The 26,145-nt window shown below is 40.9% G+C and overlaps 2 protein-coding genes and 1 non-coding gene across 14 annotated transcripts in view; 2 read left to right on the forward strand and 1 right to left on the reverse strand.

Moving 5' to 3' along the window:
- Nucleotides 1-2,821: 2,821 nt before the first annotated feature.
- Nucleotides 2,822-7,939, forward strand: C16H17orf58 (chromosome 16 C17orf58 homolog). Its single transcript, XM_031685619.2, has 4 exons — nucleotides 2,822-2,960; nucleotides 5,204-5,743; nucleotides 5,993-6,184; nucleotides 6,866-7,939. The coding sequence occupies exons 1-4, from the start codon at nucleotides 2,885-2,887 to the stop codon at nucleotides 7,054-7,056; spliced, it is 999 nt and encodes a 332-aa protein (XP_031541479.2). The 5' UTR covers nucleotides 2,822-2,884; the 3' UTR covers nucleotides 7,057-7,939.
- Nucleotides 7,940-11,347: 3,408 nt separating this feature from the next.
- BPTF (bromodomain PHD finger transcription factor) overlaps nucleotides 11,348-26,145 on the reverse strand; it is a 127,730-nt gene continuing 112,932 nt past the window's right edge. For 8 of the 12 annotated variants that reach the window (XM_072939433.1, XM_072939432.1, XM_072939431.1 and 5 more), the window contains 5 exons: nucleotides 23,818-23,991; nucleotides 22,874-23,066; nucleotides 21,878-21,962; nucleotides 17,303-17,489; nucleotides 11,348-12,255 (listed from right to left, as the gene is read on the reverse strand). In XM_072939433.1, coding sequence (XP_072795534.1) covers nucleotides 12,219-12,255; nucleotides 17,303-17,489; nucleotides 21,878-21,962; nucleotides 22,874-23,066; nucleotides 23,818-23,991 — 676 coding nt within the window. In that variant the 3' untranslated portion in view covers nucleotides 11,348-12,218. The other 4 variants (XM_072939437.1, XM_072939434.1, XM_072939430.1 and 1 more) reach the window with 2 other exon arrangements.
- On the forward strand, nucleotides 17,888-17,959 carry TRNAT-UGU (transfer RNA threonine (anticodon UGU)). The gene has a single exon. It is a non-coding gene; the product is annotated as a tRNA-Thr (tRNA).

The following is a 26,145-nucleotide window of genomic DNA, read 5'->3' on the forward strand; positions in this document are numbered from 1 at the left end:
TGAACCTAATCTCCAGCGTCTCTCTGCTCCCTGGAGGTCAGGCTGGCTCAAAGTTCCAGCTCTCTAATCGCATGGCTGATCTTTCTGGTAACTAGCTCCCATCCCGAAGCAATCACGGGGTCCTCCAAGACTTACCTCATTATCATAAACTCAGGTGTGATTCAGGAAGCTCATGAATAATTAAGATGCTTCAATCACTTGGGAAATTCCAAGGGTTAGAAGGTCCATGCCAGGAACCTGGCACAAATTCTTTATTATACAACACACAGTAGATGCTCTACAAATATTTGCTAAACAGAAAGATACACTCAAAATGCCAGAAATTGGCACGGAAGAGGAAGGCAGTTAGGCTCTAAGATTCTTCCACCTGAGATGTGAAAGATGGACATATTAGGCTATGAGAAACCAATACCTTTAAACATTCCAACCATATGACGAATTCCCCCGGGGCTCAGGTTTAAATTACCAAGCACCCTGATGATAATTTGGCTTCCCAGGTGACTTGTTTATAGAAAGAAAATACTAGCCAGGCTGACCTGAGCATGCAGGTCTGCCTGAGTCGATGTCTCACTGTAAATTAATACAGTAGCATTTTGGCTTACATAGTTCAGTCTCTGAGCTCTTAATGCTTTCCACCATGAATATGGCTCTGAGCATGCAAGCCATATGCTGCCCAAGACCCAGCCCTGGACCCCGGCAAGTTCTTCCAGGCTGGTGCCACCCTGGAACCCTCTAGGAGCCCGTGGGAGATGTCCACTCTGCTCTCTGCCTCTACATTTCAGGGTGTGGGCTTCAGGGCATTCACAACATTCCTGCAACAGAAGAGTTTCGGGAACACCCCAAACTGGATCTGGGTGACTTGAATATAATCTCAGGCAGCTATGTCTGAGATGTGGTTGTAACTGAGAAAGCTTAAGCCTAATTAATTTTATTCCACTTGACTTAAAGGATGAATATGTGGAAGAAGGGAATGTAAGGACATCTATAAACTCTAAACTCAGAAGAATGAATTTCAGTGTTTTTCAGTCTTGGTCAGCATCTGGAGACACTGACTCTGGTGTACAAAAGCCTTGTAGTGACTAGAGGGGTATACTCCAGGAAATGGAGAATATGCTCCTCTAAAACTTGAATGAGGGCAGATTAGCCCACCTTCAATTACAATTCTATTTAATGCTCAATAGGCAAACTTCTGATTAATAATTAGACCTCTCAATCACCTTTGCAAGATCCTCTCTATTGCAAATTAATAAGCGTCATTCTGGTTTATACATCTGCTTTTTATGAGTTTGGTTAACATGAGTTGGTCCCATAAATCTGATCCCTTGACAAAATTGAGTTTCAAGCTGAGGAAAGTTGAGGACCAGACTACAGACATAGGGAACTCCCTCCAACATATTGTTAGCCTGTGACTAGACAGCCAGCTCCTCTCTAGAACTGATTTATCTCACTGCAGCACTCAAACCACAAACACACCTAATTCAGGAACCTGTTCTACAGTGTCTTTGAATCATGTACTCTTTGGATACCCCCAATGGCCAGGACTTCATTGTCACAATCCTTCAAAGCAGCCTGCTCTCTTGGAGATCTTAGTTAGAATATTCTCTCTTAATCTGAAATTAAACCTATCACTTGAAATCTTCTACCTACTCATTATTATCCAAACTATAACATGTTTTTGTGTGCCTATCCCCAGTTCCTCCAAAAGATCTTGACCATGATGGAGTCCAGCCCTTTCACCACCCTATTTTTTCCCTTCTAGCTGTCCAGTGTCTTTCTTGAAAACATGATCCCCCTGCCCCTCCAGCAAAAGTTTGTTATTTCTTTTAGCAGCTTCATCTCACTGTTGGCTCATGTGCTTCAGAAAAAAAAAATGCCTTCATTTCAATGCATTTCCCCTTCTTTTTGGATTTGAAGCTGTTGAAATGAGATACAGGTCAGTAAGGTTGTGGGTTTACTATGGTGAGCTTACTTATCCCTTTGGTGAATGCTGTTTCTGTTCAATCTGAGGGAAAGGGTCCTTAGCTTAGGACCTAATATACAGAGCCATTTCAAGAATTCAGACCTAAGTAGGGAATGAGTTTTTCTTAGAAAGAAAGAAAAAAAAAATCCACCTTTCTTGAGGAGATGAGCCATCACTAGAGAGCTGGGAAGGATTTTTACTTCTCGGTCCTCTTGCATCTGGTGGGTAAAGGGCACTCTTATGGGCTTGATGAATCTAGCCAACTAGATACCAATTTCAATTGGGGGGAGGAGGAGGGAGAAGAAAAACTCTTTTATTGAGGCTTTTTCCCCCTTTCTGATTCTAGAATATAAATATTGTATATATAGTAAAATAGTGTAACCAAACCTAGGATGTAGTGACTTGGTTCCTCTCGGAATCCCTGACACATTCCGGGACGTATTTTCTGTCATCTGGAATCGCCTCCCTTCCACAAGCCCAAACTGTCTTAAGCACTAATTTGCCTATTTGTTGTTGATTTAATCTAGAAAAACTCCCTATCACTCTTTCTCTCCCACCCTGTCCCTCAGCCCCTCAGCACCCTTCTCTTCACTGGCCACCTCACCCTCGCCTCCTCCCCACTCCTGCCGGCAAACCCACACGGGTTTATGGTGTAGGATTTGATGCTCTTATTGCTCACAGATCACAGGACAGACGTTCCCAGGGACAACTTTGAGAGGCCAAGTGTTCGTCCCCCTTAGGAGGTGGGAGAAATCCCTGCAGCTCGGTTTTGTTCCAATGGTCTGTTCAGTGAGTGATTCCCGTTTCCCCAAAGGCTGCCCCTCATTAGCATGAACGGGGGTGGGGGTGTGGAGAAGGGGTGGGGGGAGAGAAAGAGCAAAAGCCCAGGCTCAGTTTTAGAGCCTGGGAACCGTGTCTACAAACATGACAGCTAGAGCTTTCTGGCTCCTCTGTTTGATCGTTGGATCATCTCCCGAAGCCCCAGTGGCGGAGAGAAAAGGTAAGATCGATGAAACGCTGAGCCCAGGGAGAGGGGCTGGGATCCGGGGGTGGTGGTGGTGGGGAGAGGGCGCGATGAAGGGCGGGACGAGAAAGGGGTCAGGGCTTGCCAGAGAGAAGACTCCAGGTCCGTGTTCGTGTTCCAAAGGAGCAAAATGTGTCCCCAAGATTGTGTGTGTCTTGGCAGCCTTTTCGGAATGAAGCCAGTTCAGCTACTGAAATGATCTCGAGCGAGCCGGGCAGGCTAGAGAAAACTTTGCATGTTAAGTAGTTGCTCCATCACGGAGGAGGGAAAGTGTCAAAAGGGGTCGTGGCGCGCCTTTCGGGAGCCGTGCCGGCCGGGCTCTCAGGACGCGGCGGGCGGCAGGCGCCGGGAGGAGCGCGGGGTCCGCCCTGCGCCCGGGTCCCCGTCCCGCAGGCGATCAGAGGCGCTGGGTGGGTCCCGCCGGAGCTGGGGGCGAAGGGAGCCGAAATCGGACCTTTCCCCCCTCTCCCTGCAGTCCCAACCAATGGCCTTGGGACACCTGAATCTTTAAAACACACACACAATTTCATGTATGAGATGAAAATTACTGAGGGAATGAAGAAATAAGAGGTTCTCTGCAGGGAGGTGCTTTTGTTTTGCTTTTATTTGGATGTTCTGTTCGATTCGCTATCTCTGGGAAAAATAGCTTCCGCACCTCACAGGGCAATTTACTTTGGGTTATTTTTCCACATGGAAATTGAATGACTTCAGTGGCATTTAACCCAAATATCAGACAATCTTTCCCATGACAACAGATGGTGATATCAATGGGGAAGCAGTTGTGAGGTCAACAGTTGACAGCCAGGAATTGGATATCCACCAGAACTTTATTCAGCTGTGTATGGGCAACGTTGAACATAATGAGTCAGAATCAACCTCTGCAAAAACATGAACTATAACTGGCGATTATTGCCGGGTGAAAGCTGATTTTAAAGGAGACTGTCAATTTGGCGAGATAAATCACTTTAAATGAAGTGATGCAAGAGCTGCAAATGGGCAGACCCAACTCTTCCATGCCAGAGGAGAAATGCTGCAAACCAGACGTTAAAACAATAGAAAAATAATGACGGGCTCTTGAGCCGGTCTGGAGGGCACTGGGACCCAGGAAAACGGGGAGGTGATATTGTGTAACTGGGCATGGAAAGTTGCCCAGCTTCTAAGCTGGCTGAAGTTTGCTCACCAACCTGCCTGCAGAGCTGGGGAAAATCACTAATAATTTCAAAATTTTGTTTCCATGCCATGCCATTTAGGAGATTTTTCTCCACATGGAAAGGGGGTAGGGGGGGCATGTAAGGGATTTGTGTGCTTTTATACTTAACCAGGGGCCTCTGCCTCCCAGCCATGCTTCAAAAATCTAAGTTGTGGTTTACTAGTAAGTGGTGTCCAAGAAGCCAGATAAAAATCCACTCACAAGTGCTTGATTCTGCAGAGACCAAGATGACAGTGTAAACACGGATGGGAAAATCAAATAGTTCTGTTGTCAGGGGCGCTTAAACAATCAGGAGAACCTGTAACATGAGACCTTTCCCTCTGGATTTGCTCTTGGTACTTTCTCAACAAATTGTACACAGCAAAAAGGCGGATGTATGTGTGTATGTATATATGTATGTCACACACACATATAAAAGGGCAAAAAGTTTGTTATTTAACCAAAGTTGTCAGTTATGTTTAGTTCTAGAACAAACAGGTTGCTGTAATTTTAAAAGCTATTGAGTGGTGAGGAAAATGTTCTTAGTTGGCAAGACCCTCACCTCCGTCTTCCTTTGGGGCCTAGGAAACCTGTGCTCACCAGAAGCGAAGGAAGCTTCCTTCTCTTAACCCCAGGGGCGCCTTCCTCGACCCCCTCCCGTTCTCTTTCCTTCACTTCCAGGTCTCCTGGCCTCCCCATCTCTCCTCTCGCAGGTGTTTGCTGAGTTTACATTGTCCCCCATCTCCTCTCTCCTCCCAGAGCCCTTTCTTCTTTCCCCCAATCCGCTTCTCCTCCTCTCCGCAGCCTCGTCTCTGCCTGCCTTCTCTCTTCTCTCAGCCTCCCTAGCCTCACCTCTCCTCCCCTCCTCTCCCCTTTCGGTCTCCCTCCACTCTGGTCTCGGCCTCCCACTTCTTACCCTCCCGTTGCCTCCCGTCCCCTCTCCGCCTCCCCTCCCCTTCCTTCTCCTCTCTGCCTCCTCGGCCTCTCCTTCCTGATGGCCTCCCTGGCCTCTCCTCTTCTCTCCCTGCAGCCTCGCCGCCCCACAACAGGAAGCCGGACCCCGGCGGCAGCCCGAGTGCGGAAGAGACGCGGGGGCCCCAGGCGCAGCCGGTCCCAGAGACCCCGCGACGGCCGCGTGCTGCCGAAGACTCTCCCCGCGCCTGGTCGGACCTGCGGCGCCGGAAGCCCCCGCCGCCTGCCGAGAACCGGGCCGGCTTCCGGGAGGCCGCGCGCGCGCCCGCGGGCCCGCCCAGCCCGCGCCTCGCGCAGGCCGAGAACCGCGCTTCGCCGCGCCGCGTGCCCGCACTGGAGGACTCCCCGCGGCGCGCGCGCGCCCGGGCCCTGCGCCTCCCGGCCGCGCGTCTCCCCGCGCGCGCCGCCGAGGCCTCCGCCGCTCCCGCCCACCCCAACCGGCCGCGCGCCGCTGCACCGCCCCCGGGACCCGCGCCCGCGCCGCCGCCGCGCCTCGGCCCCCCGGGAAGGGAGGACGGAGAACCTGGCGCCGAGCTCTGCGCGCGCGCCTGCAGGGCGGACCTGGACGAGCACGAGTCCTACTGCGCCAGCGAGTTCGGTGAGCCCCGCCCGCACTCCTCCCGGTCCCGGGCTGCCGAGCTCGGGCCGCCGGGCGAGCCTTTCCGAGCCAAGAGCGCCGGGCTGTGCACCGGGACCCCTAAATTAAACCCTACAGAAACTCACCCACTCGGTCCTGCAGGCCCTAGACCCGTGTGGACTATTTCGTGATTTGTTAAAAACGCACTGGGGAGAGAAAGAGGAAATGAAAGCTATGCATTTCTCCAAACTCTTTGTTTTTTGAAAGCAGCAGTGAACGGAATCGTGCATGATGTGGACGTGCTTGGCACAGGGATCCGGCTGGTGACTCTGCTGGTGGACCGGGACGGGCTATACAAGATGAACCGCCTGTACATCACTCCGGACGGGTTTTTCTTCCGAGTCCACATGTTAGCCCTAGACTCCTCCAGTTGCAATAAGCCATGTCCAGAATTTAAACCTGGTATTGAAACTGATCTAAGTGAACATCTTATATGTGTACTTTATGCCACCATTTATAACTTGGATATGCCCCAGCCTGGTCTCAATCGGTCACCCCAGTACCTTTTTGGGGGAGAGGGATATCCTAAAATGAATGGAATTTAGGCGACAGGTATTATTTCGGCTACTCTATGATTTAAATTCTATCAGCGACCCCCCGCCTCGGGCTGTTAAAGATGGAAACACCACGGATAGTAATAAAGCAGGCACTCAGTAAAATATTTGTTGACAAATGGAGTGAATGACGGAATACCGTTTCCAGAAGGGATGCCTAAGGAGCTGTTTAGACTGAGTTTTTAAGTGTTGGGGGTGGGGGGTGGGCGTGAGAGTGTGTGTGTGTGTTTGTACAGGGTAATGCCCAACCCACTTTCTAGATATGTTCTCTGTAAAATCCCACTGTTTCATTGTGTTTAGGACCTTTGTTTCGTAGTGTTGGCTATCTGCAGGCTGAATAATCTGTTTTATAACAGTCACTAGGCTGTTTCCACCTGTTGCCTGAGGGTTAAATGTCTGAGATTCAACAGGTGCAGCAAGATAATAGACTCAAGCTTAGGCATTTCTTAAAGGCCTTATATTTTCTTAGAGTTTCATGGAATTTAAATGATGCTATGAATTTATAATTTGACTTTTTTTTTTTTTTCAGGCAGCAGGTATATTGTGATGGGCCACATCTACCATAAGAGAAGGCAGCTACCTACAGCTCTGCTTCAGGTCCTGAGAGGGCGCCTCCGACCAGGAGATGGACTGCTCAGGAGCAGCAGCAGCTATGTGAAAAGATTTAACCGAAAAAGGGATGGGCAAGTGCAAGGGGCAATTCACACCCAGTGCATTTGAAACATCCCAGCCTAGTGCGGTGGGGTGTAGCTCAGTGGTAGAGCATGAACTTAGCATGCATGAGGTCCTGGGTTCAATCCCCAGTACTTCCATTTAAAAAAAAAAAAACCAGCCTGGCATTTCTGGATCATGAGACTTGGAATTCAGCGATAAGGCAGGAGGTTTATCCTCATGTAATGGGATTTTCCTTTAGCTTAGGGCACATAGCTCCTTTAAGAACTAGTTGCAGAGTTCAGACTCTGATCTTGAAGTTGTCACTTTCTGATTCACAAAATGCTTCTTAAATGGTATGCTTCTAAGCTCCGGGGCAAAGTTATTCAGCTGTAGTGCCGGTCAGTCACAGAGCTCAGATAACTGACCTGTCCAGTTAACAGATCACTGCTTCATGTTGTTTATTTTTAATTATTTTAATTTAAATACATTCTTCCGTAGAAATAGTTCACAAAAACACTTCCTTGATTTTAAATATACAGTTTTGAATAGTTTATATCTTGAGTCAAACCAAATTTTATACTAAAACCATCACATTTAAAATTCTGTACATAACAGTTAAGTGCACTAGTCAGACATATGAAATGTCATTTAGATCACATTTAGATCGAACACTAAAGTCAGAGCCCAAGACAAGTATTAGAAGTTTTACACTTAAAAGAGTACTGAAGGGCTTAATTCAAGCAAACAAGTGTTTGTTCTAACAAGTGTTCCTGATGTACGAAGATAGAAGATACAGTTTTTCACACCTCCTGCTTCTAAAATCATGTTTGTGCCATACTGGCAGCTATCCCGATGCCAAACATATTCTGGGTATATCTGATGTCATTTTTCTATTAAGACCAAGTATCATGTTTGTGTTTATAAAGCAGTAAATCTTGCCTTGAAATCAGATCTTGGATGCAGCTGGTTTTTTGGGTTTTGTGGTTCTTTTTTGTTTTGTTTTTTTTTGCTTTTTAGCCTCACTGAGCCCCAAAAGGTTTGGGAAAAAGCATTTCTCAAACTTACTCCAAAATCCCTGGAACCAATATTTAATGACGGCTTGCAAACATGTGAATTTTAAATGTTTTCCGGTTGGCTTGAAAAAGATTTCATCGCTAACTGAATTTAAGATTAATTTTATACCTGAGTCTATAAAGACATTAACAATTTTTTTTTCAGAAGACCAGGCTGTGCTGCAGTTAAATTTGAAACACTGTGAACAGACACTGATCATCCATGATTGAATATTAACTACCTCAAGAAAGGATAAAAAGGAACCGCACTGAAGAGAGAAAAACAGCCCATTTGGTCTCAGAGGAGATGCATTCGGGAGCTCAAGATGTGTTTTTAGTCTGTAATAGCACACAGGGTCTTACGCTGTGAAGCCTCTGTCCTGTCCTGACATCCTGTACATATTCAGTTCTTCTGTGTGGCCATTGAAGACCCATGTATACCTTGGCAAACACAGGCAGGCCAGCTTTTTAGAAACTGCCTCATTAAAATTAAGGCCATCACTGAAGCCCAGGTTTGCAATGAAAGATAAGTGAGGTGCAAATGAGGTAGACCAGCTGTGCGTCTGGGGGTGTACTCGGGAGGCAGTGAACGAGACTGGGAATTCCAGGTTAGGCAAAAACGTTTAAAAGAATCTCAATATTCAGTCAGTACCTTGGATACAACCTTTGAATTTTATGGAACATTTTAATTCACAAATTCACTGTAGTTCCTAGTCCTTTTGTCCTATTGATAGATTTTCCTTAGCACATGGGTTTGTGTTCTGAAAACTGAAGGATTAGGTGCACAAGTCCCTCATCAATAAAATACTCTGTTGCCAAGAGTAACTCAGCATGTTCCTCCTTCGACAAGCTGTTAGAACTCAAGCAGAAAAATGTTTTTCTTTTGGTAGGGAAAGGTCTATAAAACATATGCCTTTTTTTTTTGGCGGTGGCGGGGGGATGACTAGCTTTTTACTGTCTTTTAATTAAAGATATCATTTGATACTGTTAGTTTATATTTCTCTTAAAATCATTTTTTTAAGTTGATCAAACACTTGTATATGCAAACACCTAAAAACTGACCCACTACCTACAATGTGTAACTTCAATTTCAGGTACAGGACTTTATCACAAAAAAACGTAGCACTTATTTGCCCTTGAGAGACCACCATTCTCATTCTAAGGACAACAAATATGAGACTTATGGGTAATAGCCTCCGTCATGAGGCTGTGTGTGCAGATTTACAAGGTCATCAGGCTGGCTGTTTAATATCAGAAACACACAAAAGATGCAGGGCAGTTGCCTAGCAAATGAAGAGAAATAGGGAAAGAACTTTTATTCAAACATTCCAGGAAGGCAGATTACATAAACAACAGCAAATCTCAGTGTCTCTTAATAACACTCCAGGCCACTTGAAATATAAAAAGGTAATTGTTTTACTTTAGAAAATATCTCTGAAAGTTCATATATATATTTTTTAAACTACTGCAGGGCATTAGTTGAAATAGAAATCCTGCAGAATTTGGGAAGGTGAAAAAAGCCTGACCATGAAAATACTTTTTATGAAATGGTTTCAAGGATTGTGAACTTGGCAGATGAAAAATAAAAGGCATTGAAAATACTTTCAGCAGAGGAAATCTATTGATGCAAATGAAGTATATTTACAAGCCCAAAGACTGGGTAGAATCTGAATCCCAACAGTATAACAAATGTGCATTCTACTACTTGGAATATTGAAGGCAAAATAGCTGTAATATATGTATCCCATCTGAGTAGCAGAAGCTTGTCAAATATTCATAGAAAAGCAACTTTTGAAACTCATAATATGTTATAAGAATGCATGTTTTTCCAAGAATTACTTTTGAAAGACTAAAGCTCTGTACTTGATAAAACTGTAAAATGCCTGTGTATTTATATGGTGATAGACTTTGCAAAAGGCTTTATAATACTAAATACACATACGAAATTAACATGTTCCCAGTCTGAGGAGTCCCATAAAATTTACCCTTTTTTATACACTTTGGCAGTGCCAACATTTACAGAAAATATATTAACCAACCAACCATTGTTTCTTTAGAAACTGCACCAAATCCAATGTCAAAAACATTACTTTATTTTTCTAGGATGAAATGTCCTATTACGTACAAAAAGAATTGCTGTTTAGAATTTGCCACAATCTGTTAAAAACATAGCAATCTATTGCCTACAGGTAGGAAAGTTCTTGCCGCAACAAGTTGTAAATGGTTAAGCCCATATATATCTGTATCTGTATATATATGAATAAATAGTACAGAAATACTGTGACTTGATGAGATGCAGAATAATTTTATAATTCATTAAAATGTAGGATTCTTGCATCAGCACAGTGCATACAACATGTAACATTTTTTAAAAAGTAAAAGGACAAAATAACCTACATTTGACTACTTCCAATGTTAATATTTTAGGCAAAAACTTTGTTTCCATGTTTTCAATATTGAGCAATTAGTCTCTTTTGTTTGTAAGCACAGGTTTAAGTGACATTTTTATGTACAAAAAGGAATGGGCTTCATTAGATAAAATTAACCCGGAATAACTGGTACACCTGAGCCTGTAGTAAGAAAGAATCAGGAACGGTAGCAATGTCTTTCTTTTAAGAAACTAAGATCCGGGCAAGGTTTTGCATAGCAGGGCAGTATTAAACAGAAGGAAACTTTTAAAAAACAGTAATTAGATAAATTCCAGAACTTGGTAGGACAAAGCTAATACGAATTAGTGCAAAATCTAGTAAAATTTTTGCAAAGCTGCGTAAACCAACTATGGCAGATCTTACAGACGCTATTATTACAAGGTAGAAATACAATGTGTGAGGTTAGGACACTGAAAGAAAAAACAGGCAGAACACACCTTCCTCTGCTGTTTCCATTTCCCCCCCTACTACTTACACTACTTTTTCTTATGTGGAAAAAACCCCAAAACAACTCAACCAACAAACAAAATACAAAAAGGATGAAGTCATCTAAAAAAAAAAAATCCTTCATAAAATATAAGTAGCGGTCTGTAGCTGGTAACTTGCCTGGTGTCATATAATGCACAGAGGAAGGCAATGCGTATTTTGTCACACTTCCTTTTTTATTAGTCCGACCGATCGATGCAACAGGATTAGCACCCCTGAAGATTTTTCTTCGACGTGATGACAGTGGGCTGGGAACTAGAAAATGAAGGACCACTCCTACCCTGCAGAAATCCAGGTACAGTCAGATCCTTCTGCCTTTGATTTACCTTGCAGCCCTCCCTTTCCCCTCAAAGGCTTACAGGTAATCATTAGTGCACATTCAAAGACACCGTCTGTGGGAGAAAAATTGTCTCCATTTATTTTGTTTCATATACATCCATAGTTGAATTTTAATACAAAAAGAAAAAAATTAGAATCTGACAAATGTTTACAAACAAGATACCTTCAAATAGATTTTACTCATTTTAGCCTGGTGCAGAGGAAATGACAAATTGGACTGTTCTATTCAAGGCAACAGAGTCTGTAGTCCAGGACCACTTTGCCCAACCTTTATGCAAGCGTAATTTTTATCTACCATGAACAATAAACTCGTTGATTCCCAGTTGTGTGTTTGTGCACATGTGTACATAGCAGCTCCTTTCATAGAAAGAAAAGACATCTAGAGGTCGTCTTGTACTTTTACCTACAGGAATCATGATAAGATACAGAATGGATTACATGTAACCGGGGCTGGATTTTATAAGAAAAAATAATTAGCTGACAAATGAGGGCAGCAATAAAAAAGCGTCTTTTTTGCAACAATAAATAAATACAGTCAAAAGTTTTCTGTGAGACTCTAAACCAGCTTCTTCACTGAAGAGCAGACGTGGCATTTCCATGGAGTTACACTTGACCCCATATTATCTTTTTTTCTTGCTTTCTTCTTTTTTTTTTTTTTTCAATAAACAAAGTTTTCCCGCTTCTGCCACAAGAGTAAAACCATTTGATCTTGACAAGATAATGGTGTCGTTGACTTTGCTTTTCCTTTGTCCGTTGGACAAAATTGGCCAAGAATATAATTGGACTGTTATGACCAATAAAAACGAAGTTTAGGTCAAGTCTTGTCAGGATAACCTGACTAAAAACATCTGGCTCCTTAATTTAAAATAGTTCAGACAACCAGATTCTTGCTGTGTTTTATGTTAGGTTAACACGGTGAACTTTAAGAAGCTGTAGACTGCAGTTTGTTGTTATGAGACCTACAGAATACAGAAAAAAGGGAACAATTAAGCACCCTTCATTTTTGAAAACATGATGCTTTATGTGGACGCCAAGGTCAGTCTGTCTGAGGGAAGCAGCCATGTACTTTCATTCACCCTTGGCAAGCAATATATGAGAACAAGTAAGAAATTTTTAACCTATAATACTAAAATTTCTCACTGTACACTAAACATGACAATTCACTGGAAAAAGCCAATATTAAAAAAGGTATAAATATATATATATTTATGTGTGTTTGTCAAATACAACATTTTTAGACACAGGGACAAATAGAGACATTTACAGAAACATTACCACTGAGGTAAAAAGTGTGTGTGCATGAGTGTGTATGCGTGCATGAGTGTGTGTGTGTGTGTGCGCACTTATTCACATTGAGCTGGGGAAGATGAAAGAAAAAATGTTGAGAAAAAGCAGTATTAAAAATCACATGTTTCTATCAAAGTCCAGAAAGTCTCCTTTCTAGTTTCACAGTTTTATTCACAACTTTCGTTAGTAAAACAAAATTACTGTACAGTTATCAAGCATGTTCTGTTGCAGTAAGTGTATATAAATACAGTATTCCAGGAGTTTACAATTCTTAAATACATTGTTCAACATGGCTGCTAGAATAAATTGTTTACTACTATACATCTTTTTAAAAAAACATTAAAAAATTGTATTAGCTAATCTGAACTTTGGGGGGCAATTATGAATTAGGTAATCACGTGGTACAATAAGAGACAGAGTGACCCCAACATCCAGTTCTGATTCCAGTTAAAAATTCAGACTAAAGATATCACAATCTGTAAGAAAAGAAAGAACACGGATGGCATAAATGGTGAATTATAACAAAGAGCAGTTATGAAAATAATGCCAGAGAGCATAAATTTAAAATGGAGAGAATATACGGCAAATACTGGAAATCCATAAATAAATTTCAATGACTGGCTACATGTATGTTTCATTCCCCCCTAAATCTAGAAATCAACAAAAATTCCCTAACATCTCTTCACATTTTATTTACTTAAGCAGATGTGAGTATACTTGTCAACTGGCTCCTGTGCTCTTTAATAAAAAATTATATAGGGGGGAAGGTATAGCTCAGTGGTGGAGCGCCTGCGTAGCATGCACGAGGTCCTGGGTTCAATTCCTAGTACTGCTATCAGACAAACAAATAAATAAGTAAAATTTAAAAATTATATAAACTAGAATATAATAAGAAGCTACATAAAGTAACCAGGTGGCAAGCTCTCCTAAGTGGCCCCTTTACTGTGCAGAACTCCCCTCGGCAGCGGCTGCTGCCACTCCCACCCGGGGTTCTGCCTGTGAGCCCCTCAGCAGGGTGGGATTCAAACCCCTCAGCTGCCACCTCACAGTTACCTTCAAATGCTAAAGCCTTTCCAATTAAAAAAAGCACTCTGAGAAATTGAATCAGAGTAATAACTACATGAGGTACGAATCAAAAGCACGGAGGGTTTATGGTAAGCTGCGGCCCCGTCTTGTCTTGCCCAACCTCAAGACCGAGCTCTCCAGCATCAATCACTTTGAACTTCCAGTTCTTTGATAGATTTCATACACTGCTATCTTATATTTTATATTGTTTAAATCCTGTTATGGCAAATGAGAAATGAGCTCATGTAACCATTTCCCTCCTCCCTTCTTGAGTCCAAGTTTTATTTCTCTACAATTTAAAATTAAACTAAAGTTAAAATGCAGCCTTCCCAGGCTTTGTCTACAGACTGATTCTGAAAGTCGAAAATCAACGTACTGTTAACATTATTATGACTAGGTAAGTACTTTTCTCTGTAGCACCTACTCTTTACCTAAGAGGGCATTCTTAGTGACCTACACAACTTTTTGCTTTTCATGGAGTTTCTAATTGCCTTTCATTTCCCCCCTTACATTCTTAAATTATCTAATTTTTTTCCCTCCAGTCACATCCCTCCTGGGAGGGCTCCGTTTCCCTGCTCCAACTTGGACTACCTGCTGCACAGGCCTGCCGTACAACTGTCACCCTGCGTCAGAGTAACTCCCATTGCTCTCCTGAAATCCGAGGTCTTCTGTTTTCTTAATTTGCTTCTTTATTTTGCTAGTGCACGTCTTAAAATAACTTGCTAAAAAGGAAGGATGCACAGGAAGGAGGCCCTTTCTGAGTCCTTGTGTGACTTGAAAATGTATTTATTCTGCCTCTACAATTGGTTGTTTGCCTGGACAGACTTCTAGGCTGAAAGTCATTTTTCCTCAAACTTTTGGATTTATTCCACTATAATCTTCTAGCATTCTGTGTTCTTAGAGAAAAGCTGATACCAGTCTAATTCCTGTTACTTTATAGGTTGCTTTATCCTCTCCGGAAGCTTTCAGAAGAGCTTTTTGTCCTTGGCATCTGGAAATTTTACACTCCTGTGTCTGTGGGGTGGACCCTTCCCATTTGCCCAGCTGGCCTGTATGTTTGTTTATCAACTGTCCTCATGGTTCCCCGGCCCCGCCCTGGCTCGGTCTTCCTCTCCCACAAGAATGTAAGCCCCACAGAGAGCCGGAACTTTATTTTAGCCACTGCTACATTCAATATCTGACACACAGCAGGGGCTCAAGAACCATTTGTTGAGTGAATGACTTGTTCTGCCTGGATTTGTTCTTGGGCCTCTCAGCTGGGTGGCTCTGGCAATTTTTCTTATATTAGTGGTCTTTTCATAGTTTCCTATCCTCTGTCTGTCTTCTCTTTCTGGAATTTCCATTAAGTGAATACTGGGTACTCTGTAACATTTTTTTCTTGTATTTTTCATCTCCTTGTCTTTTTGTTCTTTACATTGAGAGAGTTCATTGATTTGAACTTTCAATGCTTGCAGTAAGTTTAAATTTTTTCCAGTTACTCTTTTTCTCAGATTGTTCTTTATTCCTAATATCCTGTTCACCATTTTGAAGTTGCAATATCTTCTAAATTTTCTTTCGGGACATGATTTGGAGGCTTGCTTTTAAAGTTCTCTTTTGTTCTCTCTGGCGTCTATTTTTCGTTACACTGACCTTTCTCTTTCACACTGAAGGCCTTCCTTCAGTATCTGGCCGTTCCTGGCTGTCCGTTCCCACCTAAGAAGAGTAAGTTAACAGCCCGGGCAGGTGCCTGGAGGGCCCTGTGCCCGTGTGTACAGCTTACTGACTGGCAGGCTTTGCTTTAGACCAGAGTTTCTCAATCTCAACACCACTGACACTTTGGAGCTGGATAATTCTTTGTTGTGGGGGGCTGTCCTGTGCCCTGTAGGATGTTTAGCAGCATCTCTGGCCTCTGCCTTTGAGATGCCAGTACCACTTTCCACCTCCAAGTGTGCCAAACAGAAATGTCGCCAGGTTGCTAAATATTCCTTCTGGGGTGGAGGTGGGTGAATTATCATGTTGAGCCACAATGTTAGAAAGAGGGAGCCGATCCTTCAGAGAGCAGGGGATTTTCTCTGGGTCCAATTCTCTTCTGTCGACCCTAGTTCTCTGCAGACAGTTTACTCTCTCTCTTTGGAGAAGAACCCTGTGTCCCTCCGGTTCTTTGGGCTTCCTACGCAGATGTGTACACAGGGGTCAGGGAGGGTGCCTGGCCCGCATACAGAGATTCAGTTGATTCCTCTCTTCTCTTACTCTCTGGCTTTCTACTCTGCTCTAGAACCTCTGTGTTGGAGGCCGTCTGGGGTCCTGTGGGTGGGAAGGCTGCCACCTCTGCTGAGGAGCCCTCCGGGAGGGGTCTGGCTGCAGCCCACCTGCCTCCAACAGCCGGCCCTCCTGCATCTGCGCTGTGCATTCCAGAATCTGCTGAAATCTCCTCAGCTAACTAACTTCTACCATATTCTTTTCACTACTCTGAGTTTATCCCTTTTTATTCCTTTATTATTAGCTTCCTGTGGACTCTGTCATATTGTCAGTCCTCTTATATTTTAAGTTTCACAGCTAATGGGTTAACAGGTAATGATAAAAATAGGAAAGCTTTAGAGATTTGTGAAGTCTACTGGTCTATATTGCCTGCCTGCCTGCCTGCCTGCCTTCCTTCCCTCCCTATAGTTTTTGATTCCTTTGCTGAGAAGGAGACAGGATACTTCAGTTGGGCTTGTCTTTCACTTGCAGTTTATGTAACGGACTCTAAAATACAGTCCTTGATCTACCTTGCTATAGGAGAAGGAGAGAAACAAAACACCTTAAGGGTTTTTCCTAAAAATTACGAGGTACAGCACTGATTCTTACATTTTGGTATGCACAGTCCCTTCGGAGTTCATCAGATAATAAAGATGCCCAGGCCCCCCATCCCGGGCGAGACCCACCCTCTGACTACCTAGGGAGGATCAAGCTTGAGCGCTGGGGGCTGGGGGCTGGTGAGCAATGAATCCTGGGGCTACAGAGCGGTGGCAGCTCTCAAAAGAAAGGAAAACAGGCCTCTGTTGAAAGGAAGAAAGTCACCGGCTTGGGAAGGAGGGGGAAGAAGGGGGTGTTCAGAAACAGAAGGCGTGAAGATCACAGTACCCGAATACCATGCAAAGGTGCTCGGTGCCTTCATGTTACTACAGGTTCAAAGAAAAGGTCTGTGGACTTAGATTAAAGTCCAGTTTTGCCTACAGAAAAAATATCCAGGAAAATAAAACACTTTATGATTTCAAAGATACAGCAAGCTCAAATGAAAGAGAAAGTGCTTACATGTCCTCCTCCGTGGTCTCCCCCTTACTCTCCCCTACAGAATAGTCGTTTTTTGTACTTCTGTAAACTCAGTGAGAGCAAGAACTCTTACTGTTACCTTTGTAAGGGCCCTGTGGCATTTAAGACAGTATCTTACATTCGTATGTTGTTTGTATTTTAAAAAATGATTCAAATTTTAAGCAGATCATAAAAACAAACTCAGCAATTCCTCATGACTGAGTCTGTCCACTTGTCCTTGACAGTATATCATAATGCTAGAGTCTTAAATTTTTTTTTTTAAGATTCTTTATTTGCAGGTTTACCATAAACTGCATTGGCTGTTAGGACAGTATAGAATCTGAAGAGCTGCATTAATTCAGCGCACTCAACACATCTGCTTACCTGCTAGCCTTGAATCCTTTCAATTTCTGCACAAAGAATGATTCAAGAACTTCTGCACACTGGTAAAAAGGGGAGTCACTTGGATTGTAGTAACGACAATTATCAAAAATTTTGGTCATATCTGCTACAAATTCCGTCAGCTTTTCATAATATCTTCTTTGTACTCTTTCTTCCATGGTGGCAAGGTCTTAAAAACACAAAATGTAAAAGATTTTCAAAGCTTTAAGGTTGTTCCAATGTGAATACTGCCCGCAGTTCTGACAAGCAAGAAAACACGTATCCTGCCCAAGCAGTCCTGGAACCAACCAGTTTACCAGCGAAGACTACTCAGCAATTCACGAAGAAAAGAGGAGCACTTTTCCAATCTTGTTTTTGATTCGGGGTCCAAAATATAAATCTTGGTTACTGTTAAGAAAGGTCTTTATGTTCGGTTAACTAGAGAGAACAGCTCTTTTGGTTTGAGATAAAGGAAACACTGTGCCAACATGATCAATACATATCTAAGTATACATATTTTCACATGCAAACAATTAATTAAGTATATTACATATACAAAAAGGAGGAATCCAGAATTAAGAACAAAATGAAGGTATAGTTCAGTGGTAGAATGTGTGCTTTGTATGCATGAGGTCCTGGGTTCAATCCCCAGTGCCTCCTCTAAAGAGAAATAGATAAGTAAATAAACCTAATTACCCCCCCCCAACAAAAAACAAAAACCCAAAAAACTAAAATAAAAATCAATAAACCTAATTACCCCCAAAAAAACTGTCAAAAAATAAAATTTAAAAAAAGAATAAAATCTCTGATTTTGTGACCCTTGTATTAGACTTTAATAACAATTTTTTTAAAAAATTTTTATTGTTATATTGGCGATGAGTGATATTGACTTACAGATTATGTTGGTAATGATATAAAGTGTCTACTTAAAACTTAAGGGAACAATATTAGCTGATATGAATAAAGATGCTAGTATGTAATAGCAGAGATAGGATGGAGAAATGACAAAAATTATTAGGGTGGTACACAGGTAACTATTTTGGAATATACTGACCTAAATCTACCTGAAATAACATTAGGTCCTGTTATGTTTGAAGGAAAATTCCATATCCAACAGGACACAAAAATCCAGGAGAGTAAAAGGCCAATGATCCCAAATCACTCTAGGACTGACAGATTGACAGATAATACAATTCCAAACTAAATCTCAATGATTATTTTAGAACTTGAGAAAATGATTTGAAAGTTCAGTCAAAAAATAAAAGTTTAAGATTATCTAAGAAAACACTTGAAAAATAAAACTAATAAGAGAAAATTTAATCAAGGAGACATGAAAAACATTATAAAGCCATGATAATGAAAAGCATGGAGGACACAAACATCAGTGGAACTGAACTTAACACAGGAACAGGTCTAACTGTATTCAGCATAAGAATTTCACGTATGTTGAGGATGTCATTTGAAATAAGCAGAGAAAGGAACAATTCATTAATAAGCTGGCATGTGGCAACCATGGGGCAACCTGTATTTGAAGAAAAATTCTACTTCACACTATATGCCAAAGTCACCCTGGTGGATAAAAATTTAAAGGCCGAAATAAATGTAATTCATCACTGAATTATGCATATAAAAGTGAAAATGGCCAATTTTATGACATACACACACACACACACACACACATATATTTAACACATTCGTCTTTGATAGTTTCACTTTATGTAGATGGGGGAAAAATGTGTAAACAAGAACACTGCAAAAATGCACCCCGCCTGATTAAATTCCAAACAAAACCCTGGGCACATCCATCCTGTGCAGGTTACGTAGGCTGTACAGGAAAAGGACTGCTTAACACATCACCCCAGGATATCACCATTTTCCTACTGAAGTTCTAGGTACTTACTGATTGACTAATTGTATCAAAGTATGTGAGTGGTGCTTGGACATTTTATGATTCCAACTTAACTAGGTAACCTTTAAAAAAAATAAAGTACTTGTAGAATATATAGCTGAATATTTATATATCTGGAGTAGAGAAAAAGACTAGAAGCATGACTTTGAAGGTAGAATTCATAATAATTAATAGATTTGAACTAAAAAATGTGGGGGGAGGGTATAGCTCAAGCGCTAGAGCACATGCTTACTTAGCATGCATGAGGTCCTGGGTTCAATCCCCAGGACCTCCTCTGAGGATAAATAAATAAATAAATGTAATTACCTCCCCCCTCAAAAAAAAAAAAAAAAAGTTAAAAAAACTATCATATGACAAAAAGCTACCATAGAACTTTTAAACATCCCTAGTATATAAATAACTCTTAAATAACATTGACAATGAGCAAAATGGCAAAATACATAAAAAGGAAAGGCATGTAAAAAAAAGTTCAGTCAGCACGTCACTAGTTACTGAGATACGCACAGCCCAAGAGTCATTTCCTTTGTCCAAATTAGCAGAAATTAAAAATGGTAACATCAGCCTGTTAACAGAGGTCACCTCTAAGGGAGAACTTGAGAGTGGCAGGAAATTTTACATTTTACTCTCTACCTCTCTGTGACACCTGCATTTGCACAGCAAACACATTACTTTGAAATAAATATTTGCAAAGCAAAAATTTTCCCCTCAAAACTGTGATAATGCTCAAAGTGTTTTCAAGCATGCAGAGAGACGGCACAGATAAACATTATCAGTGGAAACTGGTTCAGTACGCTGAAGTGCAATCTGAAAATATTTATCAAAAGCCTAAAAAGTATATACACTGTTTGACACAGAAATTGTAATCGTAGAAAGCAGATGCGCAAAGATGTTCACAGAAGTGGCATTTATATAAAGTAGCAAAAACTGCACACAACTGAAAAATCTATCATAGGGAGTGATTCACTATCTTAATTTCATATAATTAAAAACGCTCTAACACCCCAGCTGATGTGAAAAAGGTACTAACAAGCTTACAAAGTATGTTTTAAAACACGATATTCCCTATAACCCTGTTTCTGTTTAAGAAAATAAAAGCCGCTGATCTTGCTGGCTCCTCACACACCTACAAGAAATGACTATGTTCAATTTAGTCTAGACCTTTCCAGACATTTTCTGTGCATCTCTAAAAATGTTTGGGAGACCCGAATTACCTTTATGCACATAACTACATAAGATGATGTTTATCTTGGTGGTAATAAGAAGGAAAAGAAAAAGAGAGGAAAACATTCCAGCTCTTCAAGAAAAGAATTTTGGTTAAATAAGTTAAGGCATATTCAATTTACAGACTATATAAAACCATTAAAAAATGTTATTGAAAATTAATGAATGACACAGGAAGATGACTGTTAGACACATTTATTATATGACCTCAATTTTCTCACACACACACACACAAGAACACACCAAAATGTGATAGCATTCAGATCCAAAGTGTATTTTATTTTTTTCCTATTTCCTAAGTTTTCTATATTTTATTTTATTTTTAGAAGCAGGATTTATCTATTTATTTAAATAAACACCCCAGGTACTTTCTCAAAGATTATTCACATCTGAAATACGTACAATGATTAATTTCTTCCATCTTCAACATCAGGAGAATACAAGTAACAACTACTTATTTATTAATGCTTTTTCCCCAAAGATAAGCCCTCATTTATCTCTTCTTCATGGTTCCCCATCTTTGAAGTTGCTGTCAAACACAACTCTTTTCTTTCCTTTTTTAAAGAAAAAAAAAAAATCCTCGTTGAACTTTAGTTCCTTTAAAAAATTCTATGTTTTGAGATGTATTACTTTTATGTGCACAACACATAGATCTGATCTATGTATATGCTGAGAAATGACCACCACAGTAAGTGTATTTAACATCCATCACCACAGTTACAAACTTCTTTTCCCTGATGATGAGAACTTTTAAGGTCCACTCTCCTAGCAACTTTCAAATATCCCCTAAAACCATTCCCACTGAAAAAATGCGTAGTCGGCCCCTCCCTGGAGTATTTCCATCAGCTAGAGCCTGTCTTTTGGCATTTTGGGGCACCTTTACCTGTGCTTTGACTTTTATAATTTCTTTTGCAGATAAACTATTTTTAATATAAGCAGCTGCAGGTATTTATCTTAATACAACCTGTAGTTGTTATTTATAACTGTTTTTTCCCTGGGCTTAAGGCTGCATTCTCTTGGAGCTCTACCTTTGTTCTCCTTCACGAAAGGATGAGAAAGAGGTGACAGGGAAAATGGGAGGCTCAAAATGACCTCAACCCATTCACTGGCTTCATTCATTACATAGCTCTGTTATACCACTTTGATTTAGCTACTCCTCGACTGATGGCTATTTGTTTCATTTTCAACATTTTTGTAATGATAAACACTGCTGTGATGAACAACATGCTTGTGCACATGTTAAATACTAAGAAATGAAATTGCTGGGTCCAAACGTATGCACATTTGAACTTTAATACGTACTCACATTTTATCCTATAAGTGCATACCAGTTTATGCTCCCACCAGTCTTGATCAACATGACCTCAGGATATATCAATTGTATGGATGATAAGTGAAGTATCTGCTGAGACTTCTGAAAAAACTCCATACTCAACTCAAGCACTTACCCATAGGCTCCTTAATCACACCGTAATAATCTGGTGCATCATTAGGATCCACTGGTTCAAGGAAAGGCCAGGCCATTTTATGGGCCTGTAATGAAAAGAAAAAAGGCATCGCTATTGTCAGGTCGAAATAATAATTCCACTCAAGTTTCCCATTGGAATTACTGCATCAATCAACCCTTAAACTTGAAAAGTCAGCTTTAAACTTGAGAGATGAAATTATTTATTCTTAGATGATTTTGCTCTAGTCGCAGATTATCTCAGATGAGCACACTCCATAGTAACAGTTCTCAAAGAGTGGTCTGGGGCCTCGGCATGGAGTAGGGATGGTGGAGTGCCAGCTTAGGAGTTAAGAAGTCTGCGCTCTGGTCCCACATGACGACCTGGGTGTGCTGGCAATGCTATCACACCTATTAAACGGGGGTGGGATGGGTGCCTAGTGTGGAATGGATACCCCTGCAGGCTAATGACGTGGCAGAGATGTGATGTTAAATAACACTCAAGCACACATTGAGACGACTGCTCCCTTTTCAGTTTTCTGTTCTTCTGATTATGATTCCAACAGGAGAAAGTGCCATCAGTAGAGCACGCATATCTTGAATACACCTCTAACACTTGCTAATTTTGTAAGCCATCCCCATCTCCTTTCGTTTTTTAATAAGGGAGAGAAGGTTTTGGGTCAAAGCCTTAGATAAGCATTTGTATCTCACTAGAATTTGATCAAACCGCTTTTCAATCTATGGTGGAGAGAAAGTTTTCTTTAAAAATTAAATTTAGGTTAAAAAAATGAGCCATTTTAAATGTGAGTATTAGATACACAACAGTTGAGCTAGCGTGTGGTAAACCTTGTGACATCGGCACGTGAAGGACTGAAGTATGCGGAGCACTTCACTGGAGTAGCTGGCAGTCAGTAAATAACCAGGTACTCTAAGACTGGGAAGTTCAAACCAAGAATTTAAATGCCGAGCTTTAAAAGCTGTGTACAGAGTGGTTCCTCACCTGCAGAGAACGCAGCACCCTCTTCAAACCCTCATAATCTTTCTCCGTGAGCGGCGTGAGCACTGTCATGGCATCCTCTGTGGACTGGCACTGTGGACAGACATACTCGTCAATGAGCTCTGCCTCACTTTGCAAGATGCCAACGCAGCGCCCGTGGTACCAGTTCTGACACCGATCACAGCCAATATAAAATCTGCAAGATCCGAAATGGAAATGTGAGTTCAAAACAGACGGGATCGCGTTACTTACAATTTACTTTAAAAATTAAAAACATGCATCTGAAAATATTCTAACCCTGAGATATAAAATAGTTTTAGTATTATAATTGTTTTAATATTTTTGAAGACTGACATTCCAATGTGTTAATTTAGTATTTCTGATGTTAAGAACAAGCAGTAAAGGTTTAAGAACACTGTCAAAATTGGAGAACTAATATGAAGAAAAATGTAAAACGTTTAATTGACTTTAAAGCTCAAAACTAAATAAAGACAAAAATCTTTCAACTAATACCATATCAAATGGGAAGCTGATATTGGCCACCCAACTGGGAGCTCAAAATCCTAAAAGCTAAACAGAATCTCAGAGCTTATACCCAAATTAGTGTTTTTCTAACCTGCAATAAAGCACCATTTCAAAACACTGATAAAGTCCAAAGAAGTCAGGCCATTTTAATCTCATTAATTTCTATATTACATATTGAAGAATCAAGTCTACCATTAAACCACATTTTCCCCAATGCATCTCAAACATTCACTATGAAGCAACATAAATTTTGAAGGGGAGGTAAAGAGGGAAGAAGAGAAAAAATTCAAAAGGAATTTGTAATGTAAGTGTATAATATATGCAGAGAAATATCTTGCTTTTTATTTTAAAATAAATAAATAACCAGTCAGAGCAATTTGGCTTCCTAAATTATTAAATATGATGCTCTTATCAGAACTCACTGTGACTCATCATAAGGTGTTCTGCAGATACAGTACAATTCCTCACTGTTGCCCTCTTGTGCCCGTTTACAATCATTACAGATGTACACATCCATTTTCTTAGCCTCCTTTTCTGTGATGCCAACACATTCTCCATGATACCAGTTAGTACAAAGATCACAGCCAATATAGAACCTAAAAGTATTCACAATGAAAATGACAATGTAATTGTCATTTTGAGCTGCACGGTACGTAAATCTGTCTTCCCTGTCCTGATTCACGTTCTTACAGGATAACTTTCTGCAATGAGTCAGCTAAACATCCTGAATCCAACCGTTCTAACCCTGACAAACTACAGCATCTGACACTGTATCGAGTGTGGAAACATAAAGTCACTCACATCAATTTCAACAAATACACTGTTTAGTGAAATGTGGGTCTTTAAAAACATACTGGAATTTGAAAAAATAAACAACACACTGATGGTAATGTCTCCCTCTTAATGAATGTGTATAAAACTGTAACAGGCACAAAAAAACCAAAGCCAAAGAATCAAAGACTTACATCTGTCAAACCTATGCCACAGAAGCCATTTCAAAATCAGGGCTATTTCTTAGATAGGTTTGAGAATGTATCTCACAATTTAAATTTGAAAACAAAGCAAAGCGCAAACACCGAGTAGAAGTTACACTACAAGGAACATGCAGGCCAGCCAGGTGGAGAAGATAAATGGTCAAAATATGACATGAAGAAGAAAACTAAAAAAGGCACATGTAAGTAATTCAGCTTCTACCAAGCCTTCTAAATAAATACTGGAATTTAATCTAATTGTAACAGATTATGACATGGGCCAGTTGTTCAGTTAATATGATGTGTGTGACAATGTGGAGGGTGGCCAGGTTAATTAGCTGGTGAGGAACTACTTCATTTCAAAGCCAGGGAGAGTGTGGAGAGCGAGGTGAGGATTGTTCTCTAAAACCACAGGAAGTTCTACAGGATGGGGCTGCACCAGTGTGCAACTGCGGGTAATCACAGTCAGTGACTTAACCCTCAAGGCTTTTGTAATGTAAGATCTCAAATGGCGAAATGAAAAGCAACTCTATGGCAAACACACAGTGTGCCTACAAATGCTGACAGGTGTTCTGTAGGAACGCCCTGTCAAAGTCATGGCAAGAAAGAGCAAGAATCACCGGCCTTGCCGAGCCCCAGTGGTTCCACTGAGGTATTTCTTGGCAGATTCACCTAGAGGAACGGAAACAGTTCTCAAACTTCAAACTAACCTGCTTTCGGAACATAAAGGAATGACAGACAGTTGTGTGGGTTATCTACCGCCACTTTTTTCTTTTGAATTCTGACTCCTGCATGATTTTCCCTGGCACAGGTGGAGGCCTTCAGGGTGTTTTTGGACATTGCCTTCACCAGGTGGTGGCTGTGTGTTCTGGAAGTAAGCTCAGGACCTGAGTTTCAAGTTTTAGTCACTCACTAGATTCCCAAATCAGACTTGTTTGGTACAAGAGATTAAAAAACGCTAACCCTTTCCAACTAGAACAGGGAGTGAATGAATGCGGTATGCTGAAATGTTAAAAATGACAAATCAAAAAATATAAAATATCCACAAAATAATGAGGCAATCTCAACAGAATGAGCAAATGTACCTGTGTGCCTCATTTTATGCAATTTAGGTATTACAAAAAAGTTCTGTGTGAAATGAATTTCTCTGATCTGAATATTTTAAATAGGCCAAAGAAGTCTGGTTATTTAAATAAATTCCATAAGCAGATCTTTTTGGAAAGAAAGTAAATCACGGTCTGTTTTGTTCTATAAATCATTTAGAATAATTTGCTTAAAGGGAGGCACAACTGCATTAGACTAAGGGGAAAGTTAGTTAACAGGGTTCTACCTTTTATATTGTGTCTAATTTCCCATAAAGTAAGACAATGAAAAGTGAAGATGCCTAACTCAACATACAGCTAAATCTACCAACAGGAAGTTTTGATGCAGCACCTGCAAACAGATTGTAATTTAAATAGCACCACTAAAGCAATTTCAATGTTACAACTTGAACATCATTAAAGAGAAAGTTTTACTTTATAAATTGATCAGGCATCCACTTATGGTAGACATTAAGGATTCCTAATTCTAAGTGATATTTTTAGCATGATCAGATAAACTTTTTGGTACTGTAAAATTAACACTGTGGTTAATTTTGGCTTTAAAAGGTTGGCCTGCATTTGAACGTTGAAAAGGGGAGCTAATTATCTAGTTGAATGACAGTAAATGATAGAAAAAGAGTATAATCATGTTTATGGATTAATGTCTCTAAAATCTTGTATGTATCACCAAGTACAA

Source organism: Vicugna pacos, chromosome 16 (assembly GCF_048564905.1).
Source record: "Vicugna pacos chromosome 16, VicPac4, whole genome shotgun sequence".
NCBI lineage: Eukaryota > Metazoa > Chordata > Mammalia > Artiodactyla > Camelidae > Vicugna > Vicugna pacos.

Bases quoted from the DNA above. Each gene is read 5' to 3' on its own strand.
- C16H17orf58 (XM_031685619.2), top strand. From the start codon at position 2,885: ATGACAGCTAGAGCTTTCTGGCTCCTCTGTTTGATCGTTGGATCATCT. The intron at 2,961-5,203 runs GTAAGATCGATG...CTCTCCCTGCAG, and splicing joins CCCAGTGGCGGAGAGAAAAG to CCTCGCCGCCCCACAACAGG. The intron at 6,185-6,865 runs GTATTGAAACTG...TTTTTTTTTCAG, and splicing joins ATGTCCAGAATTTAAACCTG to GCAGCAGGTATATTGTGATG.